The 14,444-nt window shown below is 49.8% G+C and overlaps 1 protein-coding gene across 2 annotated transcripts; it reads right to left on the reverse strand.

Moving 5' to 3' along the window:
• Positions 1 to 1,499: 1,499 nt before the first annotated feature.
• On the reverse strand, positions 1,500 to 12,997 carry LOC149330834 (uncharacterized). Of its 2 annotated transcripts, none has more exons than XM_089561524.1 (3): positions 12,846 to 12,997; positions 5,443 to 6,129; positions 1,500 to 2,559 (listed from the first exon to the last, which is right to left on the reverse strand). In XM_089561524.1, the coding sequence occupies exons 1-3, from the start codon at positions 12,980 to 12,982 to the stop codon at positions 2,082 to 2,084; spliced, it is 1,302 nt and encodes a 433-aa protein (XP_089417650.1). In that variant the 5' UTR covers positions 12,983 to 12,997; the 3' UTR covers positions 1,500 to 2,081. The 2 variants fall into 2 exon arrangements, with proteins under 2 accessions (XP_089417650.1, XP_089417651.1); XM_089561525.1 differs by having other exon boundaries at positions 5,443 to 6,220; positions 12,846 to 12,967.
• Positions 12,998 to 14,444: the final 1,447 nt, after the last annotated feature.

Consider the following 14,444-nt stretch of genomic DNA (forward strand, 5'->3'; position numbering starts at 1 on the left):
CGTGTCGGTTTGAAGATGTTTCACGCAGTAAACGAAAACTCATTTCGGGCACTGTTCCCTGCGGCAGCTTGAAAACTCCGTCACTTTGGATAAAATGAGACTTTCGGTACGTAAAAATTGCCTGGAACTCCGTAAAATTCATTTTTTCCCCTCAAATTCCATGAATAAGGAGTAAATTCCCCGGAATAGAACACCACTGGAGTTCCAGCCTTAAAGGGGCTCTGAAACACCTTCCGAGGAGAACATCAACTCGCTCAATCGCTACATTGCGTTGTCATGAAATCCTAGACAATAACTATTATGAACTTGCACTGCAAAGGCACTAACGTATTACAGGTAGTTAGTTTTTGTGACGCTGCATAGTTGGAATAAAGTTTAAAGATGGAAAAAGAGCTACATAATGGGTATGACAACAGTGCAGAAGCAATCGGGAAATGACTAGCTGGCACCCACACTTCGCGCACGTTTAAGTGGGAAGCTCCCAGACACCCTTAGAGCGTGTGGGGGTAGCGGTCTCGGACTCGAAGGAGATGCCCTCGACTCAGCGTGGCAAACTCAGCGGAGACCAGCTACCAAGTGACAAGAGGTTTTTGGGCGTTCGGTGCCCAGCTTTCGCTGGTCGCAAGCCAGAGAATGGGTCGGAGCCAAAGGTTCACAAAACAAAACAAAGTTTATACAGCAAAGAGACGATACAGAGGATTTCACAATCACTAGTACAAACACATACAAAGTGATTAACAAAACAATGCAACACGTGCAAAGTTAAACTCAAGAGAGAATACAATACTCAAAGGAAATATTGCACCTAAAGTGCACTAACACAAGAGAGAGAGGTAAACAAACAAAACACAATTTGTTCACCGGGCATTGCGGCAGTCCGACGACCAGAGTTCCACGACGATGCCGTCCCGCAGACTGGCGAACGTTGCCTCGTTGGTCCGATGCTGGCCGAGTGGTGTTTTCCCGGGAGTCGAACGGGCGCGCTTTGATGAAGCTTAAACGGCGGTCCGGACTGACTTGACAACGGTCAACGTCCTTCTTTATAGGCTCGCTCTCCCGTCTGTTTGTTGTTCGCGCCCGAGTAGGCGCGCACATACACGCAGCATTGACAGTGCTGTCTCCCTTTCCTCTTCTCACCGGCCGCGCGTCCCCATTGGTCAGAGGTCGGGGGTCGCATCTCGAAGTTTCGAGCGTGATCTTGAGTGGCGCCGTCGCCGACGGGCGAGGGGGACGTGTCGTAGTGCACGCAAGGCTACGTACGCCCTTTCCCCCCGTCAGCTGTAGAAGCAACTCGTATGTTCCAGAGAATTCGGCGTGGATGACTCCCTCGGCGCACGCCGCGTCGGTGAGAGGTGGTGGAGGAGAGAGGGAGCACACGCTCACAGGCTAGGCGCTCCGCGGAGGTTTCCTCCTCTCCCGTTCGGCCCGCGCCGGCGAGACGCGTCCGCGCGGCGCTGTTTTTCTTCAAAAATGCGCCGAATTTTGTGACACTAGCTTATTATAACGCCACATACTGTCAACTTCAATATTTGGTGTTCGACATCGGGTTCTAATGCTAACGAATTAAAATTATTTTTTTAAGCGTTACTACGCTTTTCGTGAATGACATGTGCTTTCGGTTAATTGAGCTTTTCGCACACTATCTTTTTTCCTTCGGAGGAAACGCTAAAACAATGCGACTCAGTCCGCTAGTCAACGTTTCAGCATAAGAACTTGCCTTTGTCTGGCCCAGACGACGACAAGGTTCATCTGGTTCATGTTGTTTTGTGCTGTCACGAATCCCGTCTTCCAGCCTTGTTTCTTTCCCTGGAAATCACGTGCACGACGAAAGCGAAAATTTCGAAAACCGTTTATTAACCGTAGCACACTGGTCAACGGGCACTTGGTCACTAAGGGTAAAGAATGGCTTCCAGCCGAAAGTCCGCATCCGCTTTGTGCAGGACTGTTCTTGGCACAGAAAAAGGCACATCTACACACGGCGCCTGAACACCAGCATGTTCTTCATGCTAGACCTGTAGTTTAGAGAGCAGCTAGGATGCTGCTAGAGGAACGCGTTGGTTACAGCCTTGTCCAATTCGTACTCAGCTCTTCGCCTCGCAGGTCTTTGAACTGGCAGCTTCGCCGTACTTTCCATTGCGCAGGGCATGCTTGAAGTCCCTCGCCCAAAATCGAGCCTCTTTCATGAGGCGCGCGGGGACTTCTCCGAACTCCGGTCTCTGCCACAGATGGTGGTTGGGGTCCGGCGCCAGCAATGCAGTGAGCCTCAAGGCGTAGTCGAGGTTTTCCTGCAGGGTTAGGGCCAGGAAGAAACAGGTGTTAGCCGTGCGGCACCACGGCCTCGTATGCTGCATCGGCTGTGCGGCGCCTTCCAGGAACTCGGCGACGAAGCGACTGGTATCCGCCACGGACTCTGAACAGCCGTCCTCCCGAAGAATCCGGTTCAGAACAGTAGCGTCGAGTCCTATCTTCTCTTGCACGCCGTACAGGAGCTCGACTACCTCGAGATGACCGAATTTCACTTGCTTTAGGAATCCTTCCTCCAAGAACCTGATGTCCGCGCTGCAAGGCAATGAATGCGTGCGTCACTGATTCAAAACAGCACTTTTCAATTGGCAACGTTCGTTCGCTTTGCCGGAGACTGCACTGTTATGAACAGGCGTGAAACAGTTGAAGTTGTCAAGGCATTAGCGTGGAGACTGTATTTCACATCTGACATGGACACTTGAAAACTTAATAAAGAGTTATAGCATACCGCGATCCGCTACCCTGATCCGTTTCAGCGCCCCGCCAATGGGCAAGCGCTGATTTGTTCCGCCGCGGTAGGCGTACACGCAGCTGGCCGGGCAGATGGCGCCACCTGGTGCCCATAAGGCGATCTACGCATGTTCAGTGGCGCTACGTGGAAGCGCATTAGCGGATCCCGCAATACTATAACTCTCTAATACTAGATGGTTTCAGCATAGCGCCTACCACATACCGCGTCCCGCCACTGCGCATGCGCAGATCGCCCTAGGGCGCCGTGCACCCGTCAACAGCGCAGATGCCTGCAGCGTCGGGGCCAATCAGGGCGTGCGTAGGGCGGGGTGCGGTACGCACTCTTCTAAATGTATCTATTAAGCCCGCCTTAGCGGCAGACTAGCAGTAGAGAATGCAAGACGGAGGTATTAGAGATTTAGCATAGCGCGAACGGTTCCTCGAGGCCCCAGCAGCGCATGCACATATGGTCCCGAGGCACGTACGCCTGTCATTGCGCAAGCACAGTTGGGTCTCCACGGAAGCGGATCGCGATATGCTGAATCTTACTAAGCATTTAATCTTCTTAGTAACAATATACCGATGACTGCGGGCTAGCTGGTGTAGCATTTTTGCAATGGAAGCGCTAACTTTGACGGAACGACACAGGGACGATGGAAAAAAAAATGACGAATGACCGTCCTCAATATGCCCACATATTGCTTAGTGCCTTGCTGTACGCAGCAGGGTCACAAAGACGCCCAGGGAAAAAAGGCAGGAGCGCTTGATTTGAGCGCATTTCTATTTTTGGACTGCGATCCCCGACATCCGCGGCACAAATGTTGCAGAACCGTCGCTACATGTCGCGACATCGCACAACACATTTCGTTATCCCCATGTAGCAAATGAAATTAGAAATAAGCTCTGTAGGCACGGAGAAAATATCACACAAAAGCTGTTTTTCTCCTGCGATTGGCCGTGAAGTGCTGCGATTATCGGCCTCGTAAGAGAGTAATCGTGATCAGCTGTTCAGTGGTACGGGTCGCGATTTGTGAGAGCCGTCGCTTCTAGCGTTATCCGCCGCAGTGGTTACACGCGTTCGTTTTTAGTGAGAATATTTGTTTCGACGGAAACACTAGCAAGGGTGAAGTGCCCGTGGCACGGAACGTTTGCGCTCTGCAAGTCAGTCAATCGTTTCTGTTAGACCAGGGAAAGGTGCCTATTTTGTGGAGCGACGGCTTGTATGAATGTAGCAATTTCACTTAACCGGCCGGTTTGTACGAAGCCGTGTGTTGTGTAAAAAAAAACAAAAAAAAGACCGTAAGGGAAGCCGCTCAAGCTGTACCATAGTTCCAACTAGTAGCGGGAATGCATAATGCGTGTAGAATCCTCTAAATATCTCAGTGCACAACTGCTTGCTCGTCGTGGTAAAACCAGACACTGCTGAATTCACGGGCTACCTGTTTTTAACGGCGATAGTCCAAGAATGGCAAACACCTGTGTAGTGGGGTCGTGCGGGGAGGGGACCTAGGGGTCTATGTGCCCGGTAATAATAAAAAAAGTGTTTTCTCTCGCTGCCTAGGGCAAACTAGGGGCTCTAGGGCACTATGGCAAACAAACAAATGCTGTATGAACTTTTCAAGGGAAATGAAAAATGTCACATGTTGAGAGGCCACTTTTTCGACACTACCAACTAAGCGTGAGATTTACTATCGTTTGCTTTCGGCGCCGACGCAACACACAGAAAATGCTACACCGAACCACAACCATACAAGCGGGAGGCTCGTTCGCAAAAAAGTATCGAACCAAATAAAAACTGACTCCAACGAGACCGAAATGCGCGCATTTTTAGCCGTAAACGAAAATTACACTTGCTACGTACATATCTTGGTGTTCAGCGTCGGCAAACTGACGTAGGACTCCGTGAAAAACTTGTAGCTCCGTACCCGGTGGCGTTCGGAAAGTGTGTTTTGGACGCGTAGTAAGTGTTTGCGAAGTCACTTGGAAACTTGGGCAGCAGAAACAGGTCGACTGACCCTTCAGTCAAGTTTACAGGCTCAAGTGACAGGAAATAAGACTTTCGAGCCAGCACAGCCGTAAGGAAGCTATCGCAGGACGCGCCTAAATCCAGAGAGCAGAGGCGAAACGAGCTTCAGTCATCCTCCAACATGGCCGCTTTCCCCTGGTTCTTCTTTTCTCCGATAGATGGCAGCAATTTTGCATAAGGTCTATAGAGGAAATTCTCGTCATTCTGATAAGCAGTCCCTGCCGCGCGCTACAATCTCTTTTAGTCCACTGTAGCCTTGCAGCACCAATCTTGTGGCGGGGGCGCCCTACGAATCTCGCTTTCACATATCTATAGTTGGATACAACTTAACAAGGCAGTGGCTTTTCCCCTTCAAAGGCTCCCCTTCCATCCAATGGCGTCGGCCAATTCTCATGACCCTGCTAGGGTGACAGTGCAGGGTGGGGTGCCACAATGGAGAGGGGTCTATCAACTTTTATCTACCACTCCCTGCTGTGTGACACTATCGTGGTCATGAGAATCGGCCGACGCCATTGGCTGGAACGGGGTCCTTTGAAGGGGAAAAGCCGCTGCTTTCTTAAGTTGTATCCAACTAAAGTTTTCCTGAAAACTGATTGTTTTCGTTTTGTACAAAGATTCTCACAAAATCCTTTCAGATTCAGATTTAGGCCTAACGCTGTTACCTGGGGGCGGCCTTCGCGTTGACGTGGTAGGCGTACTGGCCCAAGACCAGAACCACGAGAAAAGGCTTAACCACGCCGGGCCTAGAGTAAGTCTTCTGGAAGAGTTCGGTAAGGAACCTCCCACTAGGGCAGAACACGCCGTCTCCGTCGTAAGACGTCGGCACCGCCGCAGCGAGCGCCCTCTTCATTCGGATTCGGAAGAAATCCTGCACGTCCCCGACCGGTTTGGCTGCGACCGCGGCTAGCGCCAGGCTGATGAAGCCGATGATCAGGCCGGCTTCGCCCAGGGCCTCTCGGCTGGTGCTACTCTTTCTGATCAGATCTGCCAGGTAGTCGACGATCCCGGGAGAAGAGGGCAGAGGCTCTATTGGCTTCCGCTTGCATGCGAAGAGATCGGGAATCTTGTCCAGGTTCAATACAGGCGTCAGTACGTTCGGGTAAGGTCTGTCGATGACGGGGTCCCTGACCTTGTATATGTTGGCAAACAGAGGCTGCTTCGGGGTCGTCGGCGACGGCGTGGCCGCGACGCAGTCCAGCATGAGGCCGTCGAAGGAGTCGTGCCACTCGTTGGAGGCGAAAACCTTGAGCCACGCAGCATACAGCGAACGGCGAGTGGCGTCATCCGGGTACTTGACTCCCTTCAGGACTTCCCGTGCGCCCTTCATGGCCACGATGTCACTCCAGTCGCTGCGATGGTTTAAAAAGCGCTCCACATCCGGTCTATCGGGAAACATCATACGCGCAAAGGCGTTGAAGAAGTCCGAGAACGTCTCCATGGCTGCAAAGGGTCAACAGAAGGTGCTCTTACCGTTTGGCAACAATTCATCCATTCAAACAACTCGTGCCTAAGTCCTACGCCCAAGAAACCCCAACTTTAAAGTTGGGGTTTTTGGAATGTACGAGTGTTCTAAAATGCACGCCCGGAGTAAGCCGCCTCCTGTACTCTCTTTAAGCGGCATTCTTAGTGAAATGCCGCGTCCACTCCTGCATGCTTCTCTGGGAGAACACCCTGCATCATCATTACCATCAACCTGAACACCCTGCGCACTCCCCCAACTGACTGGCGACTCCCTGCACTAGTAAAATGTTGCATAGCTGCAGGCTCTTGTGATCTGAATCGTCGGAGAAATCATTCGTCATCGCTGGTTCCGCATACCGCAAACGAGACCTCTTTAGCGAGGCTTGCTTCTGCATGCATTCAAAAACACGAATTAGCTCATTTGGGAGTAAAAAGGGAATAAGCAGTCATCTAACTACCTTTTAGCGGCATGGTGTTCTACCCAATCCCAGCGGTAATTTACGTCACTAAAAATGCGGAATACTTACGGTTGACAACCCTCTTCAAAACATACGACGTTTTAACAGTGGCAAAGATTTTAACTCAGGTTTCAGTCTTCGCTATTTGCTATCCTGAAGACCTTCCATTCTAACTCTTCCCGTTGCTAGCTCCCATCAGCTTGTTATGCTTTGTGGTGGAAGTATGCCTCCACTGCCACGAGTAAGCACTCCGTACTATTTAGGGATCGATATCTACCCCGGGATTTCGCCAGCATACCCAGCCCCGAAAATGATGTGCGCTAGAGGTGAGCTTACTCCCATATAAGCTACTACTTCGTGTTTAAAGTGTGGTAGATGAGAGAAAAAAACAGCGCAACAGATGACGAAGGTCAAAGCGACAAACGCGAAGAGCACGAGCGCCATGCAAGTGCCAGGAGAGCATGTTTACCGATATATCCGAACGGCTATAGACACGCCAACGCTTGTATAGCAAACAGCAGTAAGAGACTTCGGTCGTACCGCAAAGTTGACAGCACAAATTGAGGAGGCACACAAAGTCGCTGGCTTAATGCGTACGAGATCCAAGAATGCGATGCCTATCCGATCTAATGATATCGGCGGGAGTGTACGAACGTGCACCCATTTTCCGGAAAAGTCCAAAATTTCAATGGCAAACGGACTCGCCACTGTACGCGCGATAACAACGAACAGGGACTCATGGAGACGAACCACCGATATGCTTTTTAACCGTTTACAGGTTAAAAAAAAAAAAGTGCGGAGAGTATTGTGAATGCCGCCTTCATGGAATGTATATTCGGCTCGGTGGACACAAGCTAAGGACATAGCGGCCAAATTTATTTAATTAATTAGCCCAATTTCATTAATTGGCTTTATAAATCTTCACTTTACGCTGCATATTGCAATCGCAATATTGAAGAATGTAAAGATTCAAAGCTGATACAGTTTGCAGCGTGTCCCTAAGTGCAACAGATACTGAGATACTCGCGATTGAATTTTCAGCCTTTTCGGATCCGATTCGGGAACTGAACGCTCAGAGTGCGCCGGAAATCCCGCCCACGATACTACGTAGAAGACTGACGAAATGATGACGACAACCGACGGCACCAAGGCTAGCTCCGACTGCGGCAGGCAGGCGCACTTTTTTCGTCATTGGCGTTGAACTTGAAGGCACGTTTCCTGCCGTCAGCGGCTTCGAAGAAGCAGCACAGTGATAACGCGCAAGATTTCCCTTTCCGCTCTGGCTCGGCCGAGAAAGGAACTGTGTGCAAGTTGTTTGCTTGGGCTTTATTATTTTTCATCCAAAAGACGTGAACTGATGATTGTTGCCCCGTCGTATCTCGGTGGCTAGGTTTTAGGCATCAGTAATGCTCAAAGTGCTTGCCTTCAACCTACACGAATGCCATGAATCTCTCCTTCATGGACTACAGCACTCGTTTCACAACCTGAGGGGGGTATATTCGCACATGCCTTGATGAGTCTTTGTACGAGGCCTGCCACTTCTTCGGGTTCAGTTGTGTAGGCTTCGTTCTTGACGTAACGCCAAAGAAGTGTAATGAAGTTAGGTCGGGTGACCTTGGTGACCAGAACAGGATTTCAGCTGACCGGGGAAGTTGCTGTCCAGCCAATCCCTTGCACGCGACGAGAAGTGCGCAGGCGCCCCGTCGTGCTGAAACCACGAGCCGTGGACTTGATTCAACAGGATCTCGTTCATGAAAACGCTGACAGCACCACTTAGAATGCTCGCTGTGCATGACTTTGTTGTTAGATTTTCTTCCAGAAAGTACGGCCCCACCACTATATTATATCACCAAAAGAACTGCGTGAAATGCTTGTATAATGATGCCATACAGTGACTTTTTTTTTTTTTTTGCCTGATGCTTTCCAGTTTCTAGCGATTTTGCTTAACTCATGTCTTTTTCCAAGTGCATTGTACTTCCTTAGCCGCACGCTTCTATGCTGCCCCGTGTGCTAGGGGGTCAGGGCTCCTCAAGCTGTTTCTCACAGCTTTTACCTGCCCTCCTCGGAACTTTTTTGTTTCGGAATAAAATTTGATTTGAGTAAATGCCACACCAGACATTCACTGACCACCGGACTTGGTCAAGGTGGTGTTCCCGAAGCCAGTGCGGGTTCTGATCAGACCAGCAGTGGGCGTTGTGTACATTGACTTCTCCATTAAGGCAAAAGTAGGCCTCGTCTACCCACAGAACTTTCCTAAAAAAGTCTGACTTTTCGTCACATTTGATCAACGCCCAGTTGCTGAGTTCGTACCGCTTTTTATAATCGCCTTCACTGAGATCCTGATGCAGCAATATGTGGTAAAGATAAAAAATATGCTTCTTGAGCACTTTCCATCCAGACTGACGGGAGGATCTAACGGCCTCAACGATTTCACGGATGCTGGCTTCGGGGTATGCACGAACGTAGGCAAGAACATTTATCTCGATTTCTTCACTCAGGATAACTCCCTTTGCCTCCCTTGAATGAAGCACAGATCCTGTAGTCCGGAACAGTTTGTGCATTTTAGAGAACATCGTATGTGACGGAACCGGGCGACCATGATTCTCGGAGGCGTGGAGTCCTGAGGCGAGGCGAGCGTTGCCATTCGTTTTTAAAAAACACAGGCGACAACCACTGCACCTTGGTTGCAGCTGCTCTGCCATTCCAACGCGCATTCAGATTTCATACGCATGTATTGCAGCAGCCCTGTTCGTTCTGTTAACAGAACCGACAGCCTGCAGCCGACCAGTGGAGATTCCGGTGAAACGTAATACATCGCAAGCCGATAAGCCATCGGTGCTTTCTTGGCCGAGCCACAGCGGAAAGGGAAGTATTGAGCGTTATCACCGTGCTGCTTTTTCGAAGCCGCTGACGGCAGGAAACGTGCCCCTAAGTTCAACGACGATGACGAAAGAAGAGCGCGCGCTGCTCACGGAGGTAGTGACTATGCGCTCTTCCCGAGCGCCTGCCTGCCGCAGCCGGAGCTATAGCCTCGGTGCCGTCGGTTGTCGTCATCATTTCGTCACTCTCTCACGTAGTATCATGGGCGGGATTTCCGGCGCACTCTGAGCGTTCAGTTCCCGAATCGAATCCGAAAAGGCTGGAAATTCAATCGCGAATATCTATCTCAATATCTGTCGCACTTAGGGACATGCTGCAAATTGTATCAGCTTTGAATCTTTACAGCCTTCACTACTGCGATTGCAATATGCAGCGTAAGGTGAAGAGTTAAAAACCTAATTAACGAAGGCTAATTAATTAACAAAATTTGACCGCTATGTCCTTATCTTGTGTCCGCCGAGCCGAATATACATTCCGTGAAGGCGGCATTCACGATACTATCAGCGCCTTTTTAACAAAATCTGTGAACAGTAAAAAAAATGGCTGAGGCTTAACTTGGTTAAGCCTGGAGAATGCGAAGCATCATCGTGTCGCGTAATTTGGAGGCGCACAACCACAGCGACGGCGCGAGGTGGGCCCCCGTTTCTCCACTGTCGTGACGTCATCGTGTCACGTGGTGTGACGTCATGTATCACGTGATTTGGAGGCACACAACCACAGCGACGGCGCGAGGTGGGCCCCCGTTTGTCTACTGTCGTGACGTCATGTATCACGTGATTTGGAGGCGCATAACCACGGTGGAGGGCTGAAGTGGTAGCTAAAGTAGTATGCTTCGCATAAAAAAAAACAATACCCTGTATGCGGCGATGTCGATGAGGTCAGTCGCATGCAAACACGCATGTGCTCTCTCGGGCATTCCATTGTACAATACGCGCGATGCCAGTGAATGCATCCGACTCTTCGCGGCGACAGATAACGTACGCCCTTTATCACCGCGGCAGATACGCGTAATGAATCAAAGTATCAAACGCTGTTCAAAGCTCTCTTGTACATACGAAGTTAACGACCTTCGAAAAAACAAGTGCCGTGGCTCGCACCGTATTTCGACAGATGGCATGAGGTATCGCTACAGCCCGACTCTAATATCTCTCTGCAATCGGGATGTCGTCGCAAACTCTCCTTGCAGCGTTTGGCACAGAAAATGCTGCGTGGAAGCAACACGAGTGAATGCGCTAGCGAGGAGGAGAAAACTCAATATATTGAAAATGCCCGGAAAGAGTGCTCAAGTCGTTAATTAACCAAGACGCACCGCTAATCAGCGTCTTCCTGTAATGTCATATAGTCGACTTGGCGATGGCAAAGGGTACTTAACGTCGCAGTCTGTGCAAATAGCAAACGGATCATGCAACAAAATACATCATCACCCAGCGTTTAACGGCGTAGCAGAGTGCGTTGGTCAACTGCAACTGAAAGATCAACATCCCGGTAGCCTGAGAGTATCCGACAGCAAATAGACCAAAATAATTTTCTTCAGCGCTGGCACGCGCTATATGCCGCTACCGGTAAGAGGCCAGCGTAGTTGTAGACACGAACAATTCAGGGGCACTTTGACTGTCTAAAGAGCGTAGAGGCGAGAGCGTTTTCCGCACCACTTTGACTGCCTCTGTGGCACTGGTGACATCACCACTGGATGACGTAATACCCTATTACTGACTAATTACTAAGTAATGACAAATTCCTAATTAACGATTAATGGCTAAATAATAATTAACTGCTAATTAATGACGCTTAAGCTTCGCCTTTAGGAATGGAACGCGACAGCGCGTTGCGGTTCTGCCAGGGAGTCAACGGAACGTCACCACCCGTTCCGCGCGATGCCTTGCCCTTTGAACGCAACACTTTTTCGAGGAAAGGAAATGGAGCAGTAATTCTCTGTCATCTCGGTGGACACCCGAACCGCACCGTACATGAAGGGAGAAAGTGGGAGTGACAGTAGAAAGAGCGGCCGTAATGAAGAAAATGGAAATTGTATTTGAGGAAAGGACATGCGCAACTGTCTCACATATCTCGGTGGACACCCGTCATCCGTTTGTAGAGGCAGGGAGGAAGTGGGAGTGAAAGAAGAAAGAGGGGCTGTAATGAAGAAAATGAATATTGTATTTTAGGTAAGGAAATTACGCAGTAACTCTCTCACATATCTCGGTGGACACCCGTCAAAAGCGTGGCACCCCTGCTGACAGCCTTCTGTCGACAACAATGAGGCATTAAAGGCTTTCGCCTTAATAATGCGTCGCAGTACGGCGCATTCAGAGCTGTGCAAACGAGGCGATGTGAGGCCCGCATACGCTGACGCCCACGGGCTATGACTCAATGGCTCGAGTTCATGGAAGGTGACAGAATGCGGGTGGAGGGAACGCAAAGCTAACTCCATGCCTCCGCCATCAGAAGGGCCAGTCTACATCGTAAACGTGCACTAGCAAATGCGCTCTCTTTCCATGTCGATAACATCGTATCAGCGGTTGAGTTTCCGGCTGGCAAAACGGGCAGTTCCGGTTCCACTGACTGAGTTTCCGGCGCCGAGTTCAGGGCGAAACAAAGGTGACGCCCGCACGAGACAGTCAATCTGACAACACCCAACAGCTGACGACAGCCAACCGTTCCGCTAACGGTAGATCCCGACATCAAAATAAGTTACAGGCAGCCTAGTACTGAAGAGCCGGGCTTGAACTGTACGAAGTAGGTGATTTGAGATGGTCAAACGTCGGGATGTGAGGCGGCGCGAACAGACGGGGCAAACGAACACGTAAACATGACAGCACCCGTCCAGCGTGGCTTCACTCTAGCAGCGACGGTCTGGCTGTTGTGGTTACGCTAGACTACGCTTACAATGCAGCAAAGAAGAAATTGGTGTTGCGTAATGCCGAGAACAAGAATCGTCACTGCCGAACTCCAGTAATTAAAAACATTCCTTCCGCGTTACTAGAGCTTGTCACCTAGCCATATCGTAAAGCGGTGTATAACCGCGTTAAATTCGAACGCAGCATCTAAAGCCGTTAAGAATTCTCACACAGCACCTGCTTTCTTCAAAAATTCCTCTTTTCTTAACGTCTCCGTGTCAAATACACCGCTGCGCGTAGCACGTGATAAACACTGTCGCGGGAAACACCGATTCCGAAACAACAGCGTAACTACTCGTGTTGTTTTCTGGTCAGTTCAGCATGTGTGCGTTTTGAACACGGTTACATTGTGGGTAAACTGGCACTTACCAGCTTGATGGGCAGTCCTGAAAGCGAGGTAATGAGCTAGACGGGAGGCTGGGTTCAAAATCTGCTTGTGCGCGGGATAACCAACGTAGCGCGGAGAATCCGAAGGCGCCGAAGATCTGAAGTTTTTCTTCCTCCATGATCTGAAGCAACTCGGAAGCGGATGCTGGTGACGTCGACGGCCGAGAACCCCGTAATGCGATTGGTCCACTCGCGCGTTTTACTTCGACAACAACACGATAGATGGCGCGACGTCCTCGTCAGCCGCAGACGGTCGTACTCATGGTCGCGTGCTTTGGCGCTTGTACCGATGGCTTGGGAACACGGTGTGTGAATATTTTTTGCACCGTGGTTCGGAAACGTATCTGCTGTAGTCGGTTCGTCGAGTTTGAACTGGCTGCTTAAATGCCTACAGGCAAAGCGAAACCCATCGTTGGGCTGAACGCCGCATCTGGAGTGAAACGGCGCGCCTCGTGTTGTTCTTGTTGCGCGGCGGAGGGTTCGTTTACACCGGAGTTTAGTCTGCGCCGGGCAGGCGTACTTTGAGCGGTCCGCCGCATGAGCTTCGTAGCCCTTTGTTTCCTCAGGCTGTTTGGTGACGCTATAGCTCTACTGATCTCGTCAGATCATTCTCGGATTCGCTAGCTTGTTTAGGCACTCTTTGTGTGATCCGGCGAAGGAATAGCGGTACATGTGGGATGCGAAAGATTATTTTGAAAAAAATTATTCACGGGTGTGAAAACCGGGTTGCTCGCCGAGCAGATTCCAATTCATTGTATTTCCTTAAAGGCCCCATGTATTACATAAGATGCAACCGAGAGGGGGAGGTGAAATATCATTCTTGGCTGAAAATTCTCCGTGAGTGAAGACATACGCCGTTTTGGGTCTCAAATTTTATGACTATACCCTTGATGGGCATTTGAGGAAATAAAAATTTTCTGAAACTTTCACATTTTAACGCAGTAAACTGCATACGTTTTACCAATTTCCTTGCTCGTCGACTGTGTTAGAACGCATAATTCTTTTCCACTTTTTCTTCGCGTGTCCGTGTTTCTTCGCGCTGTTTCTTCCTTTTAGAATAAGAAAACTAAGGAATAGTTATGATTTTCTGACAGGAAGTTTACTAGCTGCTCTCGCCAACACGAGGGACAACGGTGGAGTTCAGTACGAATGCCGCATTTTATTGTTACGCCTTTGGCGTAACCTAGTCGGCAACTCTCAAGAATAGGAAGGCCATAGCAACGCACTTTCCATCAACGCTAAAAATGCCTCACAAACGCGCCCAGCTTTACTGGCTGTGGTCGTGCACGGGCATACATTCATCCATCTCCCACTAGATAGACAGATATAAGTATTAGCTTCTCCCCTTATAGTATTGAAGTGGTGACAATTAAGTGTCACCTAGCCATTAATTCTTACCGTGCTCAGTATCTTCGGATTAACTGCCAATATTCTTCCCATTTTCTCTTGACCTCCGCCAATCCCCTAGACGTCTCTTACTTATTTCTATATACTTTTCGAAAATTTAACGTGTCCTGGTCATTCCGAAACCCTAGTGCTTCGCTGGTTCCTGTCGCGGCATCGTGCACTTAGGGTTGGAGG

Source organism: Amblyomma mixtum, chromosome 9, assembly GCF_055824585.1.
Source record: "Amblyomma mixtum isolate Tamu chromosome 9, ASM5582458v1, whole genome shotgun sequence".
Lineage (NCBI taxonomy): Eukaryota > Metazoa > Arthropoda > Arachnida > Ixodida > Ixodidae > Amblyomma > Amblyomma mixtum.

Excerpts from the sequence above, each read along its gene's own strand:
- LOC149330834 (XM_089561524.1), bottom strand. The coding sequence starts at position 12,982 with ATGGAGGAAGAAAAACTTCAGATCTTCGGCGCCTTCGGATTCTCCGCG. Across the intron at positions 6,130-12,845 it reads CAGGACTGCCCATCAAGCTG|CGACTGGAGTGACATCGTGG; the intron begins GTAAGTGCCAGT and ends AAACCATCGCAG. Across the intron at positions 2,560-5,442 it reads AACGCGAAGGCCGCCCCCAG|CGCGGACATCAGGTTCTTGG; the intron begins GTAACAGCGTTA and ends ATTGCCTTGCAG.